Source organism: Amblyraja radiata, chromosome 24, assembly GCF_010909765.2.
Source record: "Amblyraja radiata isolate CabotCenter1 chromosome 24, sAmbRad1.1.pri, whole genome shotgun sequence".
NCBI classification, from domain to species: Eukaryota; Metazoa; Chordata; class Chondrichthyes; order Rajiformes; family Rajidae; genus Amblyraja; species Amblyraja radiata.
In genome coordinates, this window is record NC_045979.1 from 27,035,799 (window position 1) to 27,056,080 (window position 20,282).

At 43.9% G+C, this 20,282-nt stretch overlaps 1 protein-coding gene across 1 annotated transcript; it reads left to right on the forward strand.

The window, feature by feature from the left end:
* Positions 1-657: 657 nt before the first annotated feature.
* LOC116986607 (methyltransferase-like protein 27) lies at positions 658-15,118 on the forward strand. Its single transcript, XM_033042191.1, has 6 exons — positions 658-763; positions 5,715-5,835; positions 7,414-7,525; positions 10,196-10,333; positions 13,520-13,612; positions 14,857-15,118. The coding sequence occupies exons 4-6, from the start codon at positions 10,246-10,248 to the stop codon at positions 15,072-15,074; spliced, it is 399 nt and encodes a 132-aa protein (XP_032898082.1). The 5' UTR covers positions 658-763; positions 5,715-5,835; positions 7,414-7,525; positions 10,196-10,245; the 3' UTR covers positions 15,075-15,118.
* Positions 15,119-20,282: the final 5,164 nt, after the last annotated feature.

The following is a 20,282-nucleotide window of genomic DNA, read 5'->3' on the forward strand; positions in this document are numbered from 1 at the left end:
TCGCAATGCACGATGCCCGCGGGATGGCTGCTACAGAGAGGAGACGGTTGCCCACGTTTTTGCAGAATGTGGATTCGCAAAGAGAGTCTGGAGAATGATGTGACGTCCGTGTCACAGTACATCCCGAATAGCTCCGTAACAGAGGACTCTCTGATTTACGGACTGTTCCCAAGGACACAATCGGAGATGGGCATCAAGTGCTGCTGGAAGGTCATCAACTCAGTGAAAGACGCTCTTTGGTCTGCTTAAAACTCGTTGATCTCCCAGCAGAGTGAGATTCCCTTAGCCCTGAGAGCTAAATCTAACTCTCTCTTGAAAACATCCAGTGAATCGGCCTCCGCTGCCTTCTGTGGCAGAGAATTCCACAGATTCACAATTCTCTGGGTAAAAATGTTTTTCCTCATCTCAGTCCTAAATGACCTACCCCTTATTCTTAAACTGTGACCCCTGGTTCTCGACTCCCCCAACATTGGGAACGAGTGAAAACGTATGAAAACGAGAGATTAAAATGGACAAGGATCAAGGAAAATGTAGAATCGATCATTGTTAGCCACTGTTCTTGTTTGGTATATATTTTTTGGAAAAAAAATCATTGACGTAACCAAGTCAACATTTAGGGCTTTCTGCGCATCTGTTTGCAAATATAGAAGTACTATAGTTGCTGTGCCAGTTTAACATGGAGAACAGACTTGCAGAACATTGAGGCAGCTATCAAGACCATAGCTTTCCCGTAAACCGAGGCACTTGCATAAGAGGGACTAAGGTAAACAGTATTTAATTTAGACTTTTGTTTGAAGAGATTTAAATGACTTTTTTATGTTTTTTAAGTTTTCGTTTCTTAATCAACAATTTTAGTAGCATTAGTTTTGAGTCGTTGAGATGGTATGACCGCGGGAACTGGGGCAGGGATCGGCTCCCTGTCAAAGTGTTCTCAGGCTTCCTCACAACCGTGTCATTTAAGAACAGAAAATTAGTTCTGGACGATACGGAACTTCATAAGTAAAGGTGCCGGCGGAACATTCATTCACGAGTCAAGTGTGTTTTATTGTCATTTGTCCCGAAACGGAACAATGACATTATTATATGGCTAAGATAATGTTGGAGTAACTCAGCGGACAGGCAACATCCCTGGAAAAAAGGAATGGGTGACGTTTTGGGGCGAAACCCTTCTTCAGACTGAGAGTCAGGGGAGAGGGAGACAGAGATATCGAAGGGTAACCCAGTACTTTTCTGATTTACTTGTTTGTCAGTTTCACACAGTTATTGAGTGAAGATAAACATTATAATTATTTTTATAAAATATTCAAAAAATTCTAAAAGCTATGACACAGTGGCACAGCAGTACAGTTGCTGCCTTACAGCCGGGTTTGATCCTGACTGCGGGTGCCACGTGTACGGAGTTTGTATGTTCCCCCGTGACCGCGTGGGTTTTTCCCGAGTGCTCCGGTTTCCTCCACATTCAAAAGGTGTGCTGGTTTGTAGGTTAATTGGCTTTGTAAATATTGCAAATTGTCCCTAGTGTGTGGGATGGTGCTAGTGTAGGTGACCTGATCAGTGCGGACTCAGTGGGCCAAAGGGCCTGTTTCTGTGCAGGATCTCTAAACTAAACTAAACACACTATGGTGTGCCTCCACCACCACTACTGGCAGCTACCAGACGCCTACAATCCTCTCTGGCTTCAAGGGATATGGGCCAAATGCAGGCAGATGGGATTAGTGTAGATGGGACAATGTTGGCTGGTGTGGGCAAGTTGGGCCGAAGGGCCTGTTTCCATGCTGTATGACTCTTTGAGTGGCTCAGCCTGATGAGAGGGTTCACATCAACATTGTGATGACGGGCTGTTGGAAGTGCACAAGTTTCAAAGCAACCCTTTCTCATGCCTCCTCCTGCCATCTTAATGAGTGGATTGTCGATGAACAACACTCACGCCTGCTGGACAATCTTTCTGACAGCACAGTCATGGATTCTCTGGTGACTGCATTATTGCAGTCCCACAATTACCTTGTGCCCAGAACCAACCTCTCCCCTACCCATCAACTATATGCTGAATTGAAGGAGTAAGAGGATGAAAGTATTCCAACCCCTCCGAGATCTGACAATGGAAACTCAAGGGTTAAATGATTAACTTTCTACAGAAGCACAATTGAGTCGGTCATGACCAGCTGCATCTCTACGTGGTGCGGCAGCTGTACAGCTGCGGACTGGAAGTGCCTTCAGAGAGTGGTGAGGACAGCGGAAAAAATCATTGGGACTTCTCTTCCTTCCATCATGGACATGGGGTACAAGCGCTGTCTGACAAGAGCTAAGGGCATTACCAGAGCCCCCACACACCCACAATTTGGACTGTTTATACTGCTTAACTCTGGGAGGAGGTACCGCAGCATGAAGAGCGGGACAACCAGGTTCTGCAACAGCTTCATCCCCCAGGCCATAAGATTACTGAACAATCAACAAAACCGAGGCTAGAACTTTTTAAATATCGACACTTTTTTAAAACTTTTTATATATATTTATTTTACAGAACCATGCTCATGAGGCATTTTTATGGACGCACCTAGCACTTTTACTTTTACTATTTACCTGATTTGGAGAGTCAAATGCAACGAAATTTCGTTCAAGGTGCACTGTGTCTAGGTGTATATCTGAATGACAATAAAGTTTTCATTCATTCATTCATTCATTCATTTTCATTCATTCATTCATTAGATTGGAGAAGCGTGTTTCAAATCAAGATTTCCCAGCTCTAGCACATTGTAGCACCCAACCATTTCAGAGGAAGTTTGAATCAGCAATGCCCTGAAGGACTTAGATGAGGATCAAGGAAGGAGAATATGTTTGCAAAGAAAGGCTGCTGCAGCTCTCGACAAAAAGGCTTTATGCTTTACCTGCCTGCCTTAAGGCGAACAAGAGATAATCAGGGTCATGATAGACCCAAATGATCAAACAGACAATAGATACCTAATGTGGATGAGATAACCTGTTTTTCACAGAAGAAGACGATGGTGCTGCCTGATGAAATAATTAACCCTTGTTTTCAGTTTGCAGAAGAACAGCTTGTTTTAAAAACATAGTCAATTGTTGTTGGTAGATTAGGAATGAAACGCGGGTTTACTGTTTAGATGAGTGCATATTTCAAACAAGCTCACCAGGAAGAGACTTCACCTTGGAATAGGATCCAGAACAGGGCCAGGACCTTTGAATTCTCGAGATCAGTCATCACAATCAGGATAGACATAAAAAGCTGGAGTAACTCAGCGGGACAGGCAGCATCTGTGGAGAGAAGGAATGGGTGACATTTCGGATTGAGACTCTTCTTCAGACTGGTTAGGGATAAGGGAAATGAGAGATATGGACGATGATGTGAAGAGATAAAGAACAATGATTAAAAGATATGCAAAAAAGTAACGATGATGAAGGAAACAGGCCATTGTTTACTATTTGTAGGGCGAAAACGAGAAGCTAGTGCGACTTGGGTGGGGAGGGATAAAGAGAGGGAATGCCGGGGCTACCTGAAGTAAGAGAATTCAAAATTCATACCACTGCTGCCCAAGCTAAATATGAGATGTTGTTCCTCCAATTTGCATTTAACCTCACTCTGACAATAGAGTAATTCTAGGAAAGAAAGATCTGTGTAGGAATGGGAAGGAGAATTAAAGTGTCCAGCAACCGGGAGATCAGATAGGTTCAGGCAGCTGTGCGAAGGCGTTCCGCGAAACGATCACCCAGTCTATGTTTGGTCTCGCCGATGTGTAAGAGTCCACATCTTGAACAACAAATATAGTAGATGAGGTTGGAGGAGGTGCAAGTGAACCTCTGCCTAACCTGAAAAGACTGTCGGGATCCCTGGACAGAGTTGAGGGAGGAGGTATAGCGACAGGTGTTAAATCATCTGTGGTTGCAGGGGAAGGTACCTGGGGAGGGGGTGGTTTGGGTGGGAAGGGATGAGTTAACTAGGGAGTTGCGGAGGGAACGGTCTCTGCGGAAGGCTGAAAGGGGGTGAAGATGCGAAAATGTGGCTGGGATCCCATTGGAGGTGCCATGAAACTTCGGAGGATTGTGTGTTGCTTGCGACAGCTGTTGGGATGGAAGGTAAGGACTAGGATGGGGGACTCTGTCGCAGTTGCGACTAGGGGGAGGGGGAGCAAGGGCGGAGCTGAGGGATACCGAGGAGACACAAGTGAGGGCCTCACCTATGATAGGAGAGGGGAACCCTCGTTCGCTAAAAAACGAAGACATCTCGGATGTCCTGGTTTGTAACACCTCATCCTGCGGCTAGACGGATGAATTGGGAGTAGGGGATAGAGTCTTTGCAGGAAGCGGAGTGGGAAGAAGTATAGTTGAGATACTTGTGGGAGTCAGTGGGTTTGTAATAGACGTCAGTCAATAGTCTATTTCCTGTGATGGGGACTGAGATCAAGAAAGGGAAGGGAGATGATCCAAATAAATTTGAGTGCAGGATGAAAATTGGTGGTGAAGTTGATGAAGTCCATGAGTTCAGCATGAGTGCAGGAGGTAGCACTGATGCAGACATCAATGTAATGGAGTTAGTGTTCGGGGATAGGGCCAGTGTACGCCTGGAACAGGGATTGTTCAATGTGCTCTACAAAGAACTATGCATTGCTGGGGACCATGCGGGTGCCCATAGCTATGCCTTGGACTTGGAGGAAGTGGGCGGAGTCAAAGGAGAAGTTGTTGAGGGGGAGGAGTGTGTTAGCAGAGGGAAATTAGTTGGTTCTGCGGTCGAGAAAGAAACGGAGGGCTTTAAGACCTTCCTGATGGGGATGGAGGTATAGAGTGACTACGTCCATAGTAAAGATGAGGGAGTGGGGGCTCGGAAAATGGAAGTCATTAAAGAGACGAAGGGCATGTGAGAAATCTTGGACATAGGTCGGGAGAGACTGGACAGGGGGGGGATAGTATGGAGTCAAGGTACATGGAAATAATTTCCGTGGGACAGGAGCAGGCAGAAACAATGGGTCTGTCAGGACAGTTGTGTTTATGGATTTTGGGGAGAAGGTAAAACCGGGTTTTGCGGGGCTGGGAAACGACGCGGTTGGAGGTTGTGGAAGGCAGACAGCCAGATGTGATGAAATCAGAAATGGATCGCAATCAGGAGTTCCTGAACGACACAAGGCCCTGAGGTTGAAGGGACAGGCCAAAGCATGGCAGGCAATACTGCAACCACTATTTAGTGGTCTATAAGTAATTTCTACCAAACATTTTTTTTTGTCCTTTGACCAAATTATTTTCTTCATGTTTTTTCATGCTAACAGCTTATGCTTTTCATGCTAAGAGCTTATAGCACTACACGCTACGAATCCCAGCTGTGGAGACATTGGTATCGTTGTCTCGTTGTAGGACATTGATCATTCTTTTAATCTGGATGTTTAATTCATGTATTGTGTTTTTTTTGTAATATATAATTTATGATGCTTTTATAAGTGATATACTAAGATTTTATATGTATTTTATGATATTTTTTAATATGCAATGCATTTTTATGTAATGTTGCCCCTTGTCTGGACCTCAAGTCCGTAATAAAGTTTATTATTATTATTATTATTATTATTATTATGTCGCCACTTCATGCCTGTACAAAAATATTTGCAAGAGATTCCAGGTTGAGATTTATGATATAAATTTAAGTTGTTACTTTTATTAACTTTTTGCTACTTTACAAATATGTCATTTATTGATGATTTTTCTTCCTGCAGAATGGCAGAATCTGGTAAAGGTGAAGACGATTCCATCCAGACCAATCTCAATTCATATAGTATCCATACTTCTGAGGACCATATGAATATGTATAACTCCTCGGCTGAGAATTACGATGAGGTGATATATTCCTCTCTTCACTGGTCTGTTCAATCAGTTTGCAATGTTTACTGATAATATTTTGTTAAACAGTTATTAATGGCAGTACATTCTTTTAAAGCACAGTGTACAAATTGATAATACTATTTTCAAATTGCTGTCAATATTTGTTTGTTATAATATTCTTTACATTCGCTTTCGATTAAACAATAACCTTATGATAATATAAGGAACTGCAGATGCTGGAATCTGTACCAAAACACAAAATTGCTGGAGGAACTTAGATGGTGTTTCAGTTGAATCTTTCTTCAGACTAACAGGAAGAAGGGTGAAATGCACACCTCCAGATTCAGGGTCAGTTACTTCCCAGTTGATATCAGGCAACGGAATCATCCTACCACAACTAGAGAGCAGTGCTGAACTACTATCTACCTTTTGGATGACCGGATCATTGATTGGACTTTGCTGGCTTTACCTTGCACTAAACGTTATTCCTTTATCATGTATCTTGCACTGCAAATGGCTCAATTGTAATCATGTATTGTCTTTTTGCTGACTGAATAGCACGTAACAAACGCTTTTCACAGTACCTCGATGCACGTGACTATATACTCAACTGAACTGAATTTGTGCTCACAATGAGGCCATTGTTAGCTGTTTGTAGGGTGAAAATGAGAAGCTAGTGCGACTTGGGTGGGGGAGGGACAGAGAGAGAGGGAATGCCCGGGCTACTTGAAGTGAGAGAAATCAATATTCATACCACTGGGCTGCAAGAATTGAAGGTTTCCTCCATTGTCAGAGTGAGGTTAAATGCAAATTGGAGGAACAGCATCTCATATTTTGCTTGGTTAGTTCACAGCCCAGTGGTATGAATATTGATTTCTCTCACTTCAGGTAGCTTCGGCATTCCCTCTTCTCTATCCCACCTCCACCAAAATCGGACTATCTTCTAATTTTCACCCTACAAGCAGCTAACAATAGATATTAGACACAAAAAGCTGGAGTAACTCAGCGGGACAGGCAGCATCTCTGGAGAAAAGGAGAGCTAACAATGACCTATTTGCTTTATCATCGTTACTTTTTTCCATATCTTTCATTCATTGTTCTTTATCTCTCCACATCACCGTCTATATCTCTTGTTTCCCTTATCCCTAACCAGTCTGAAGAAGGGTCTCGACCCGAAACATCGCCCTTTCCTTCTCTCCAGAGATGCTTGCTGTCCCGCTGAGTTACTCCAGCTTTTTGTGTCTAAACCTGTGCTCCATTTCTATGTTATCCCACTTTCACATCCTACCCACTAGGAGCAATTTACAGAAGCTAATTAACCTACAAATCTGCACGTCTTTGGGGTGTGGGAATAAACTGGAGCACCCGGAGAAAACCCATACGGTCACATGGAGAACGTGCGAACTCCGCACATACGGCACCCGTGGTCAGGATCAAAGATCTGCTCTAAGATCTTTGGTCAGGATCAAACCCAGTTGTCTAGGCTGTGAGGTAGCAGCTCTACAGTTGTGCCACCGTGCAGCCATGGTGTATATTTCATTATTAGATTTCTCTAAAAAGGAAACCAACAACATTTATATTTTTGTCCCTCAGGATATTGTATTGATAAATTATCGGGCACACATTTATTCCCGTGTTTCCCAAAGAGCGAGATAATGCGTTGGTTCTTGATGTCGCCTGTGGAACGGGGTTGACTGCTGCACAGGTATCAGATGTCTGAACGTCAGCTAAACCACAGCTATTTGGTGATTTCCTGCAATTAGGACAATTGTTCATTTAAAAGTGAGCTATCATTGGCATTGTTCACTCTGGTTGGATGTATTCTCACAGGTACCATCACATACTGTAGAGTCATAGGACGCAACAGTACTTTTGCCTTGTATGTTACTGACCTGCCTCAACAATGGCTGCCTCATCAACAGTCTGTCAGTCCCTTCCTTCTTTGTTGTTTGTTTGTATGTATTAAATGTATGTTGTTTTATGTGGTGTGGTGGGAGGGGGGATGGGGGGGTGGAGCTTTGGGAAACTTTTTCTAATCTCTTACCTTGACGAAGATGTGATTTCTTTTCCATATCGTATCTCTGTCCGCACTGCAACCTAACATCGAAGAGTTGCCGATCTTGCTGGAGACAGACTTCGATAGCTCCACCGCGGGAGCCTGCGGACGTTAACATCGCGGAGCTCACGGTCTCTGTCTGGTTAGAGACCGACTTCAGGAACTCCAAGCCATAGGAGCATCGACCGCCCCGACGCGGGACCTTAGATCACCCCGACAAGGGGGCTTTTTTGTAGTATGGCTGTATGGTAATTTGAATTTCACTGTACCGTAATTGGCACATGTGACAATGAACTGACCTTGAAACCATATAACAATTACAGCACGGAAACAGGCCATCTCGGCCCTTCTAGTCCGTGCCGAACACGTATTCTCCCCTGACACAGGAGAGACATTTCTCTTAATCAGTTACATAGCACAGAAACTGGCCCTTCAGCCCAACTTGTCCATGCTGACAAAGGTGCCTTCCTGACCTAATCACATTTGCCGGCACTTGGCCTATATCCATCGAAATCACCTGTCCAAATATATTTTAAACGTTTTAACTGTTCTTGATTCTACCACTTCCTCTAACAACTCGTTCCATGTACCCACTGCCCACTGTGTGAAAAACTTGTCTTTCATGTCCCCATTAAATCTTTCCCCTGACACCTTAAACTTATGCCCTCTGGTTGTAGATTCCCCTTCCCAGGGATAAAGACTGTGACATTACACCATATATAAGCCCCTCATGATTTCGTAAACCTCTATAGCATCATAAGGTTCCATCCAGAAACGTCAGCTATTCCTATTCTCCAGAGATGCTGCTTGACCCGCTGAGTTACCCCAGCATTTTGCATATCAGCATATCTCATGTTTCAACAGAGGACAGAACTGGCATTTACTGTCATGTTCCCAGATGGGGAAGATAGGGAATGGAAAAATAGAGGTGGACTGTGTTGATAATAATAATAATAATAAATTTTATTTAATGGGCGCCTTTCATACATCTCAAGGACACCTTACATAGTAATCGGAATAAAAACATATAATCGGAGTAAAACAAGTAATTAAAGACATCACAGTGACACAAATTAAAAACAGAATTCAATCCAAAAACAGAAAATCAAAAACACAGTGTGAAGAGAGAGCAGCGGCAACCAAATCGTGCCAGCGTCCACTCTCTCTTCACGGCAGCCATCTTGGACACAGACCTACAGGACTACAATTAGACAAAAAAAATCATCCCCCCACAGTGGATAGCACTGTGGGGGAAGGCACAATGTCCAGTCCCCACCCCATGTTCACCCCAAAGTCAGGCCTATTGATGAAAGAAGACCTTATAGGAGTAGAGGAAGGAAGTCTTTGAGAGATCATCTACAGAATCCATGGCTTTGAGTTGGAAGCAAACAGGAGGCTGACACTCCACTGGTATATTCTACCTGCAATCATATAATGAGAAGGACTTCTCCGTGAATTGTCACCTTGTCGTGGTGGAGAAGCTTGTGTGGTCCTGAGATCATGAGAGCGCTGCTGTCTGGAGCTCTGCTCCTAGTAGGGCCACCCATGGCTGTAAGGTCGTGGGGTAGGTCCCTGACAAAGAGCAATCCAACCAAGACCTCAACAGTGGAACAGGTGGAGGATGATGGCTGACCTTAGTGGAGCGTCACAATGACTGGGAAGGCGGATGAAGGCTGCACCAGAAAAGGGTCCCCAGTCGTCTTGGACTCCATGCCCTGGATCCTGACCCAGATTTGTCAAGGACCGTGTGGTGGCTATCTGTGCACCAGTCTCCCCACATTAAATAAAGTCACGCACAGGCATCCTCCATATAGGACAGTCATACTCGTTTCAAATGACCGCCAATGATGAATGAGTTGGAGGAGGAAACATATGATCAGAAACATGGATAGAGCTCTAGGGGCTAGTGGAATCAAGGGAAATGGGGAGAAGGCAGGCACGGGTTATTGATTGGGGATGATCGCAATGAATGGCGGTGCAGGCTCGAAGGGCTGAATGGCCTCCTCCTGCACCTATTTTCTATGTTTCCATATAAGAATTGTAAAGTGATGATATCTGGAATTTTTATCACTTCAATATTGCTTCAAAGAATGTTTGAGTTAAAAGCAAAAATGTGGAGACATTTCTGTGCAGGGATATATCCTTGATCAGTATATTTGCAGTCCAGCAAGGAAGGAAGTATATTGTTGGTTCAAGGGAATGTGGCGATATGGACCAATTGGTTGCAATAGTCGCATGGGGAGCTGTGACAATTAAAACCTAAACAATAATAATGTGACAATAATAAACCTAAACCTAACACTTTAAATCTGCTTTCAGTTCCAAACTTAGGTTTTAAAAACGTCCATGGAATAGATGGCAGTGACAGAATGCTGAAGATAGCAGAATCCAAAGGTCTCTATCAGAGTCTGAGAAAGTGCATGATCGTCCCTGATGAACAGCTCCCTACACCCTCAGGTAGGAAATGAGTTGAATATAATTGGCTGCAGAACACCATGACATGTCTCGCATTTTGTGGCTCTTTTACTCAGTGAGTTCCTTGCCTAGAATTCCTTTGCCAATTCCTTTACCATCAAAGTAAAATTAAAAATACAGTTTTTTATTTTTGCTCTATATTTGAAATGAAACCACAAACTCTGCATTGTGAATCTGCATCTAGTCTGCAGAAGGGCCTTGATCCGAAACGACATGCACTCCTTCTCTCCAGAGATGTTGCCTGTCCCGCTGTGTTACTCCAGCGTTTTGTATCATTCTGCATTGTGAAGCATATTTAGAGCATAGAACAGTGACAGTACAGGAACAGACCCTTCGGCCCACAATATACATGCCGAACATGATGCCTAGTTAAATTAATCTCCACTGCCTGCACGTGATCCCTTGATCCATATCCCTCCATTCCCTGCATAGTGATGTGCTTATCTAAAAGCCTCTAAAATACCACTATTGTATCTGCCTCTACCACCACCCCAGGCAGCGCATTCCAGGCACACACCACCCTCTGTGTAAAACACTTGCCCTGCACATTTCATTTAAATTTTGTCCCACTCAGCCAAGGACTACAGCCTGTCGCACTGACCTCTGTAATCACAAAGACCCTTGAAAGACTTGTGCTGGCCCACCTGAAAAATATCACAAACCCCCTGCTGAACCCCCTGCAGTTTGAATACCGCGACAATAGATCAGTGGATGACGCAGTCAACCTAGGCCTGCACTTCATCCTCCAGCACCTCGACCGCCAGGGGACCTATGCAGGGATTTTGTTTGTGTAGTAGCTCTTTAACACCATTGTGCTAGAGCTACTACACTTCAAACTCTCCCAGTTGACTGCAAAGATCCTATAGCAAGCAAGATAGACCACTCCTTCTAAATGCAATGGGCTGATGTGTAGTACGCAACGGAGCGGAACGTGGGCCTTTTTTCATCCATTTCAGTAACCTGACCCGACCCGACTCGCAGTGTAATCAGCGTTGCGGGGGAACAGTTTGCGTTTTTCCCAAATAACTTTTATTCTTACGAGGATGTTTCCGTAACTGGCTTCCGTCTCCGCACTAGTATCCTATGGGATCTTTGGTGCGGAGACGGAAGCCGGTTACGGAAATGGGGCCGAAAATTACCCATGAATCTGTCCATGACCGTACTACATCTTTTTCGTCGAGTGATCTATCTTGCTTGCTATAGGATCTTTGGTTGTCTGTACCTGAACCCCTCTTTCAGTGGATCACCAACTTCCTGACAGCCAGGAAGCAGCATGTGAGGCTGGGAAAGCACATCTTGGACCCGCTGACCCTCAGCATTGGAACACCGCAAGGCTGCGTACTCTTCCCCTTTCCTTTACTCACTCTACACCAACGACTGCACCTCCACAAACTTCTTTGTCAAGCTTCTCAAGTTTGCGGATGACACAACCCTGATTGGACTGATCCAGGATGGGGAGGAATCTGCCCACAGACAGGAAATTAAATAGTTGGCGTCTTGGTGCCATCGCAACAACCTGGAGCTCAATTGTAGACTTTAGGAGAGCTCCCTCTCCTCTCCCCCCACTCACCATCAACAACACCACAGTCACAACTGTCGAGTAATTTAAGTTCCTTGGAACCACCATCTGTCAAAGCTGCCACAGCCAGACATAAAAACAGCTTTTTTTTGCTCGAGCAGTATCTCTACTCAACAACTAAAGGTCTCCTTTTGCCCTGGTATTTTATTTCATTCTTCACATGTTTAAATTATAATGTTTTATTCTTAATTGTTTACTGTATATCGTGTGGTTACTTGCGAGCAAAGCACCAAGGCAAATACTCGGCTAATAAAACTTATTCAATTCAATTCAATTCAATTCTTAAATCTATGCCTTCTAGACATTTCAACCCTGGGAAAAAGGTTCTGACTGTCTACCCTTAAAAAATGTTCACAATAGATGATGCACTGGATCTCTCCTAGGACCAAGCGGGAACATATGAAGAAGGGTTTCCACCCAAAGGTCACCTATTCTTTATCTCCAGAAATGCTGCCTGATCCTCTGAGTTACACCAACTTTTTGTTTCTATCAACAAATGAAAAGGAAGCAGGTTTAAGCCATTGCATCCCTCACACTGCAATTCAATAAGATCACAGCCGAGCTTTTGTGCCAGTGCCATCTTCCCTGCACGAACCTCATAACCCTCGATTCCCTTAACAACTAACAATCTTGAATATACTCAGCAATTGAGCCCCCACAGTCCTCATGGTTAGAGGGTTCCAAAGATTTACTTTCCTCCTGGTGAAATGATTTATACTCAAATCTAAATTAATGGCTGCGCCCCTGTTTAGGTGGGTTGCATATCAACACTGACTCAGATCACACAAGCACACAAGTGCCACAGAAACCCCAGAACAGTAATCCAATCCCAGCATCCAGTTGGCTGTCCCTCAAGAAAAGCACAATCTTCTCTCTTTATGATACGAAGAGTTCTGATTGATTCAGGCAGTGGTTCCACAGACGCACAAAGACACTGCAATTCCTCTGCCCGTGCTTCCACTGAAACCCTGACCAAGCTCCGATCAATTAATTAATTATCACAAAGAATGTCCCCCATATTTTACTGGAGATTATGAGATGTTACTGAGTGTTTGAAACAAACAAAGAAAAACATTTCAATGTGTTTGGTGGGGATATGGAACATGCTGCCAGAAGAGATAGTTGAGGCAGGGACTACAACAGCATTAAAGAGACACTTGGACAGGTACATGGATAGGAAAAAGACTCAAAGTGCTGGAGTAACTCAGCAGGTTAGGCAGCATCTCTCAAGAACATAGATTCTGAAGAAGGGTCGTGACCCATAACGCCATTTATCCATGTAATCCAGAGAAGCTGCAAGACTGCTGAGTTACTCCAGCATTTTGTGCCCTTATGTGTGTTAACCACCATTTGCAGTTCTTTATTTTTACATGCATAGGAAAGGGTTAGAGGGATATGAGCCAAAGAAGGGCAAGTGGGACTAGCGTAGATGAGCCTTCTTGCTCGGGTCACAGGACTTGTAGGGCCAGAGGACCTGCTTCCAGGGTGTATGACTCCATGAAGGTGTGAACTCAGATAATGTAGAGACTGCATAGCACAAGTGCAACCAATGCTGATTAAATATAGTTTTTCTGTTCTAAAATTTACAGATACCTACGACTTAATAATAGTTGTTGGAGCTCTGTCCATTGGACATTTGTCACCCGATGTACTTCCAGAACTGCTGATGATCACCAAGCCAGGTCAGAATAAAGACTCACATGTCAAATTTGCACTCTAATGGCACAAGAATACACATTTTCATTGTGTATTGGCACAAGAATACAAATTTTCGCTGTATATTGGCACATTTGACAATAATAATAAACTGAACCAACCCAAAGTGGGTGAGGCAGCGTAAAATTACACAGCTTAGAAAAGTGTCAGCTATGTTCAGCGTCGAACAGGCAATATTGAAAATGTGCGGCAAGTCTAAGGTTTGGAAAAAGGATCCTCCTATTGCAGGTTGGGGGATCTGAAGGATCTGACACTAACTTTTGGAAGAAAAAGGATAATGCATAGAATAACATATGTAGTGGACTTGATATCTATGGTTGGCTGAGGATGTAGGGGCTATGTAATGCGTATTTAAAGACAGCTTCAGGATTATTGTGGAAAGGCAATATAAAAGATTTGAGTATAGAGAAACAGTATGCATACTATCAGCAGTTCATGTGCACCTCCTGCTCATCTACTGTATTCAATGCCCCTGATGTGGCCTTTACATCGGTGGGACCAAGCGAAGATTAGGCTACTATTTCGCTGAACACTTGCGCTAGGTCGACCAAGGATCCTTGCTGGATCTCTCGGTTGCTAACCATTTTAACTCCCTTTACATTCCCATACTGAGCTTTCTGTCCTGGGCCTCTGGGCAAACTGGAGGAATAACACGTCATGTTCAAGTAGGTACTGCAGATGCTGGAAAATTGAAGGTAGACAAAAATGCTGGAGAAACTCAGCGGGTGAGGCAGCATCTATGGAGTGAAGGAAATAGGCAAAGTTTCGGGTCTTCAGACTCTTCACGTCATATTTAGCTTGGGTAACTTACAATGCAAAGGTATGAGCATTGAATTCTCCAATTTTAGGTAACGAAGCTACAAACATCCAACGTCCTCCCCCCCCCCCCCCCCCCCCCCCCCCCCCCATTCCCTTTACTTCCCCACTCGTCCCTGTGCTCCATCTAGATGCACACCCTTTTCTCCCTTTCCATCCCTTGTCATGGGGAAAATGTACAAACTCCATACAGACAGCACCCCTAGTCAGGATCGAACCCTGGTCTCTGGCACTGTAAGACAGCAACTCTATTGCCCAGCAGTAGAATTACTCCAGCACTTTGTGTGTTTTTATGGAGGAACAGTATAGTGGGGTGATGAAATACCCACAATGTGTTCTGATATCAGAATGTTCTAAAGAATGAGCTATTTAACCTGTATCTTCCCATTTTCAGGAGCATATGTCTGCTTGGCAGTGAAAGATGAAGGGGACGGCAGTTACAAGCAGCATCTGCTAAGGGTTACAGAAGAATTGGAGAATAAGGGGCTGTGGACTAAGGTTGTGACCCGAAGGTTTGATCAATGGCAGAAGATTGTGCTGAAAACTGAAATAAGTTCAGAGTACAACCAAGGGGGTTTGGCCATTTACAGAAAATGTGGTACATTAATTTGATACTAATCAGTGAACTGTACTTTTACCTATTCCTCTTACCAATCATGTTAATCTTTTAGAGTCTTTAGAGATACATCATGGAAACAGGCCCTTCAGCCTACCAAGTCAGAGCAAATCAGCGATCCATACACTACACTATCCAACACACAAGAGACAATTTACAATTTTTATACCAAAGCCGATTAATCTAGAAACCTTTACGTCTTTGGAGTGTGGGAGGAAACCGAAGCACACAAAGAAAACCCACATAGTCACAGGGAGAACATACAAACACCGTACAGACAGCACCTGTAGTCAGGATCTAACCCGGGTCTCTTGCGCTGTAAGGCAGAAACTTTACCGCTGCGCTACTGTGTCGCCAATCAAACAGAAAAATTAAACTACATTTAAACCAACCGACCGAAATTGTGCTGGTTTCCCATTTTTCATTTATTTTAGATTTTCTGAAGTTTTATTTGACCATGCTGACAAATGAAATCATCCCCCTGAGCATTGGTTACAAATAGCAAAGTGCTGTTCGAATGGACAGATGATGATGTGGGTCGGGGACCATCTTCAGAGATCTATCTTTAAGAAAGTCATAGAGTCATACTGTGCGGAAACAGGCCCTTCAGCTCAACTTGCCCACACTGGCCAACATGTCCTATCTACCGGTACACAAAAATGCTAGAGAAACTCAGCGGGTGCTGCAGCATCTATGGAGCGATGGAAATAGGCAACGTTTCGGGCCAAAACCCTTCTCACCTGCCTTCCTCCGGCCCCAACCCCCATCCCTGCCATGTGTTCACCATCCCCCCCAGCCTCCCCCTCTCCGACACCGAATGGTCAGTCCTCAGCAGAGGTCTTACCTTTGTCCCCCTCCGTTCCCACCTCAATGAGTTCCGCGCCCACCACGACTTGGCGCTCTTCTACCGTCGCCTCCGCCTCACAGCTTTGTCATGTCATATCTACACTAATCCCACTTGCCTTCGTTTGATCCATATCCCTCTAAACCTGTCCGATCCATGTACCAGTCTAATTGCAGATCCCGACTCGGACTGTTGCCTTTCCATTCTCTCCACAGATGCTGACTAAAATAGGTTATGAAGCTATAAATCACCAGCCTGTTGCAAATACCTCAGAAGGAATCCCAAATTACTTGGTGGTTGTACAAGAAATAGTGTGCCCGAATTAAAACCACGGCACTCAAATAAAAATTCCCAAGTGAATAGTGTTCACAAAATGTAGATGTGTTAAAGGGGATGGTAAAGTATGACGTCCAAAGCCTTGCCTTAAAACCGCGGGGGCAGCAAAGTTGGGAAATTAGTAATTATGGTCACTTTTATATTAACTCGTGCTGCTTAAAAATCAATAAGGCATCAGAATAAATAATTAACAATAAATAATTAGCTTTGCAAATTCATTCTTATTTGAGGATTGCGATGTCGATTTTTCTCCACAGCCATCATCAAACAATTTGTAAGCTCTGAACAATACCTTTCTTTATTTTTGATAATTTCATTCCTCTACACCTTGGCCTTGCGGCCTCCATCTGCAACTGGCTTCTGGACTTCCTGACCAGCAGAATTGGTCATGTTTCATCCTCCATGATCTTCAACGCTGGTGCTCCTCAGCATTAAATGCTCAGTCCCCCGCTCTACACCCAGGACTATGTGGTCTAATACAATATCAACTTCTCGAAGATACAACTGTTGTTGGTCAGGATTGAGTGGGATCACAGAGGATCATCCTGCATATGGATGGAAATTTGTTTCAGTGTAAGGTTTTGAATGAACAGAAAGAGCGCAGGAGGATGAGGGGGTGATCTTAAACAGGTGTGTAAGATCATAAATGCACAACGTATTTTACCCAGAGTAGGGGAATCAAGAACCAGAAGACATGGGTTTAAGGTGAGGGGGAAAAGATTTAATCAGAACCTAAGGGTAAACTTTTTTACACTAAGGATCATTGGTATATTGAACTAGCTGCCAAAGGAGGTAATTGAGGCAGGTACTATCGCAACATACAAAAAACATTTGGACAGGTACATGGATAGGTTTAGAGGGAGATGAGCCAAATGCAGGCAGGTGGGACGAGTGTAGGGTAGGGCATGTTGTTCAGCATGGGCAGATTGGGCCAAAAGGCCTGTTTCCATACTATATGACTCGATGAGAAAGGAGCATCTCAGGTGTGCGCTGTTGAAACATTAGCCGAGTGTGGTAAACAATAATAACATTCAGAATAGTGATAGTGGCCTTGGAAATAATTCAGCAATTAAGTTGTGAACTATCCAGTCCATTGCAGTGATGTTACAGAAGATGGTGGGTGGGTGTGGTTCATTGTGTAGTCCCAAAGAACTGCAGATGCTGGTTAATACACAAATGGACTCAAAGTGCTGCAGTAACTCAGCAGGTGAGGCAGCATCTCTGGAGAATAGGTGACGTTTTGGGTCGGGTCTGAAAAGTCACCTGTCCATGTTCTCCAGAGATGCTGCCTGACCTGCTAAGTTACTCCAGCACTTTGTGTCCTTTTGAGCACAATTAAGCTGCACTCAGCTGTCCAGGCCGTTTGGTTGGTTGATTCAAAGATACAGCATGGAATCAGACTCCTTTGGACAGTTGCTTTAGGCCCATATCGACCATCACCTGTTCACACTCGTTAATAATATAATATATCTTTTATTGTCATTGCACGTCAGTGCAACGAGATTTAGTGTGCAGCTCCACTGATGTACAAGAAAGGTAAATAAATACAATACATAAATAAACAAGCTGAATTGATTGACGTGACCATCTGAGGGAGACTGTCCAAAGGGGGTGGGTGGGGGGGGCACTCATTAGGGCCGGTTCAGAGCCGCTATAGCTCTTGGGATAAAACTGTTCCTGAGTCTGGAGGTTCGGGCGTAGAAGGCCTTGTAACGTCTGCCGGTGGGAAGTAGTTGAAACAGACCGTGGCAGGGGTGTGATGAGTCCTTATGGATGCTGAGGGCCTTCCTGAGGCACCGCGTGTGGTAGATGCCCTCCAAGGCTGGTAGCTCTGTCCCGATGATCCGCTGCGCTCTGTTGACGACGCGCTGAAGAGCTCTCCTCTCCGCCTCCGTGCAGCTGAGATACCACACAGAGATGCCATACATTAGTATGCTCTCTGTGGTGCAGCGGTAGAACGTTGTCAGCAGCTGTTGGGGCAGACCAGTCTTTTTTAATGTCCTCAGGAAGAACAGTCGTTGCTGTGCCTTCTTATAACCATATAACCATATAACAATTACAGCACGGAAACAGGCCATCTCGGCCCTACAAGTCCGCGCCGAACAATTTTTTTCCCTTAGTCCCACCTGCCTGCACTCATACCATAACCCTCCATTCCCTTCTCATCCATATGCCTATCCAATTTATTCTTAAATGATACCAACGAACCTGCCGCCACCACTTCCACTGGAAGCTCATTCCACACCGCTACCACTCTCTGAGTAAAGAAGTTCCCCCTCATGTTACCCCTAAACTTCTGTCCCTTAATTCTGAAGTCATGTCCTCTTGTTTGAATCTTCCCTATTCTCAAAGGGAAAAGCTTGATCACATCAACTCTGTCTATCCCTCTCATCATTTTAAAGACTTCTATCAAGTCCCCCCTTAACCTTCTGCGCTCCAGAGAATAAAGACCTAACTTATTCAACCTATCTCTGTAACTTAGTTGTTGAAACCCAGGCAACATTCTAGTAAATCTCCTCTGTACTCTCTCTATTTTGTTGACCAGCGCGGCGGTGTTTGTGGACCATGTGAGGTCTTCTGAAATGTGAGTGCCCAGAAACTTAAAGCTGGACACTCTCTCCACACTTTCCCCATAAATGGAGATTGTGGAGATATATTATCCCACTTTCACACCCACTCCCTAAACACAAGGAGATAATTTACAGAGGCCATTTAACCTACAAACCTGTCCATGGGACATTGTCCGAGTTGTGAAGATAAAAAGCCTTAATGTGTAATTGGCGTCGGTATCAGCTACTGACCCTCTGCGAGTTGGTGGCCCGTGTTGGTTGTTTCTGCTGGAACTCAGAAACAGGACGTTGTCCAACACATCTACCAGTGTGTCGGAAGGAACTGCAGACGCTGGGTTAAACCGAAGATAAACACAAAAAGCTGGAGTAACACTACCAGTGTGGTTGTGCACCATGGTGCACGTCAAAAGGCCACAAAACTGTGAACAACAAGTAGACATTGCTAGAAATGTTGGGGGGAACGTTTTCTCTTGTGTTGTTGCTCGTACATTGATGAAATCAGAAAAATCACGCCAAAGAGAGAGCATAGAGGGAAGATTCAGTAGATAAAGTAGGAGTAGCATTTATTGTACCAGAATTTCACATCAAAATAGGGAAGAGGATCAATAATGAGGTCTCAGTATACACAGGTGAAATGATTGCAATATTGTTAGCAGTACAGTGGGTCGAGGATACCAGGCCTTTAAGGACAGTTATTTGTTCAGATTCAAGTTTAGCAATAAAGAGTTTACAGCACAGCCATTCAGACAGTAGACCAGACATTTTGATTGAAATACAACAAACACTATTCAGAATTCAAATGATGGGGCTTACAGACATATTTTTATGGGTACCAGCACACATTGGCATTAGAGGAAACGAAATGGCAGATAAGGTAGCAAAAGAGGTAACAAAAAGAAGTAAGATTGATTTAAGTATTAACATAGATAAAACTGAAATTAAAGACATTATTAAGCAAAGACTGAAGGAAAGATGGCAAAAGCATCAAAATGGGAGGAAGAGCGGAAAGGACGGTGGTTCTACAGAGTCCAGAGGAAAGTGGGAGAAATGAGATGTGCAGGAAAAAACAGAAAAGAGGAGACAGTAATTTCAAGAATCAGATTTGGACACACTGGTCTGAACAGTACACTTTTTATAATAGGCAAGCATAATACAGGCAGATGTGAATACTGTGGGGAAGTAGAGACAATAGAGCATGTCATTATACATTGTGAGAGGTATGAGGAAGAAAGAAGACAAATGAGTGAACGATTCAGAAAAGAAAAAGTACAATTTGATTTAATAGATATTTTACAAAATAATTCATATGTGCTATCAAATCCTATTGCTTTTTCTCAGAGTAACCAATTTGTTCGGAAAGATATAGGTTATTAGTATATAAGTTATAATGTTATTTGATCCACACTCCATACCAGTTGGTGGCGGCAATGCACTAAAAAGGTTGTTTGCCAACC

What these genes read in the sequence shown, in the direction of transcription:
- LOC116986607 (XM_033042191.1), top strand. Translation starts at nt 10,246, where the DNA reads ATGCTGAAGATAGCAGAATCCAAAGGTCTCTATCAGAGTCTGAGAAAG. An exon ending in ACAGCTCCCTACACCCTCAG is followed by an intron (nt 10,334 to 13,519) that starts GTAGGAAATGAG and finishes TAAAATTTACAG; the next exon opens with ATACCTACGACTTAATAATA. An exon ending in GCTGATGATCACCAAGCCAG is followed by an intron (nt 13,613 to 14,856) that starts GTCAGAATAAAG and finishes TCCCATTTTCAG; the next exon opens with GAGCATATGTCTGCTTGGCA.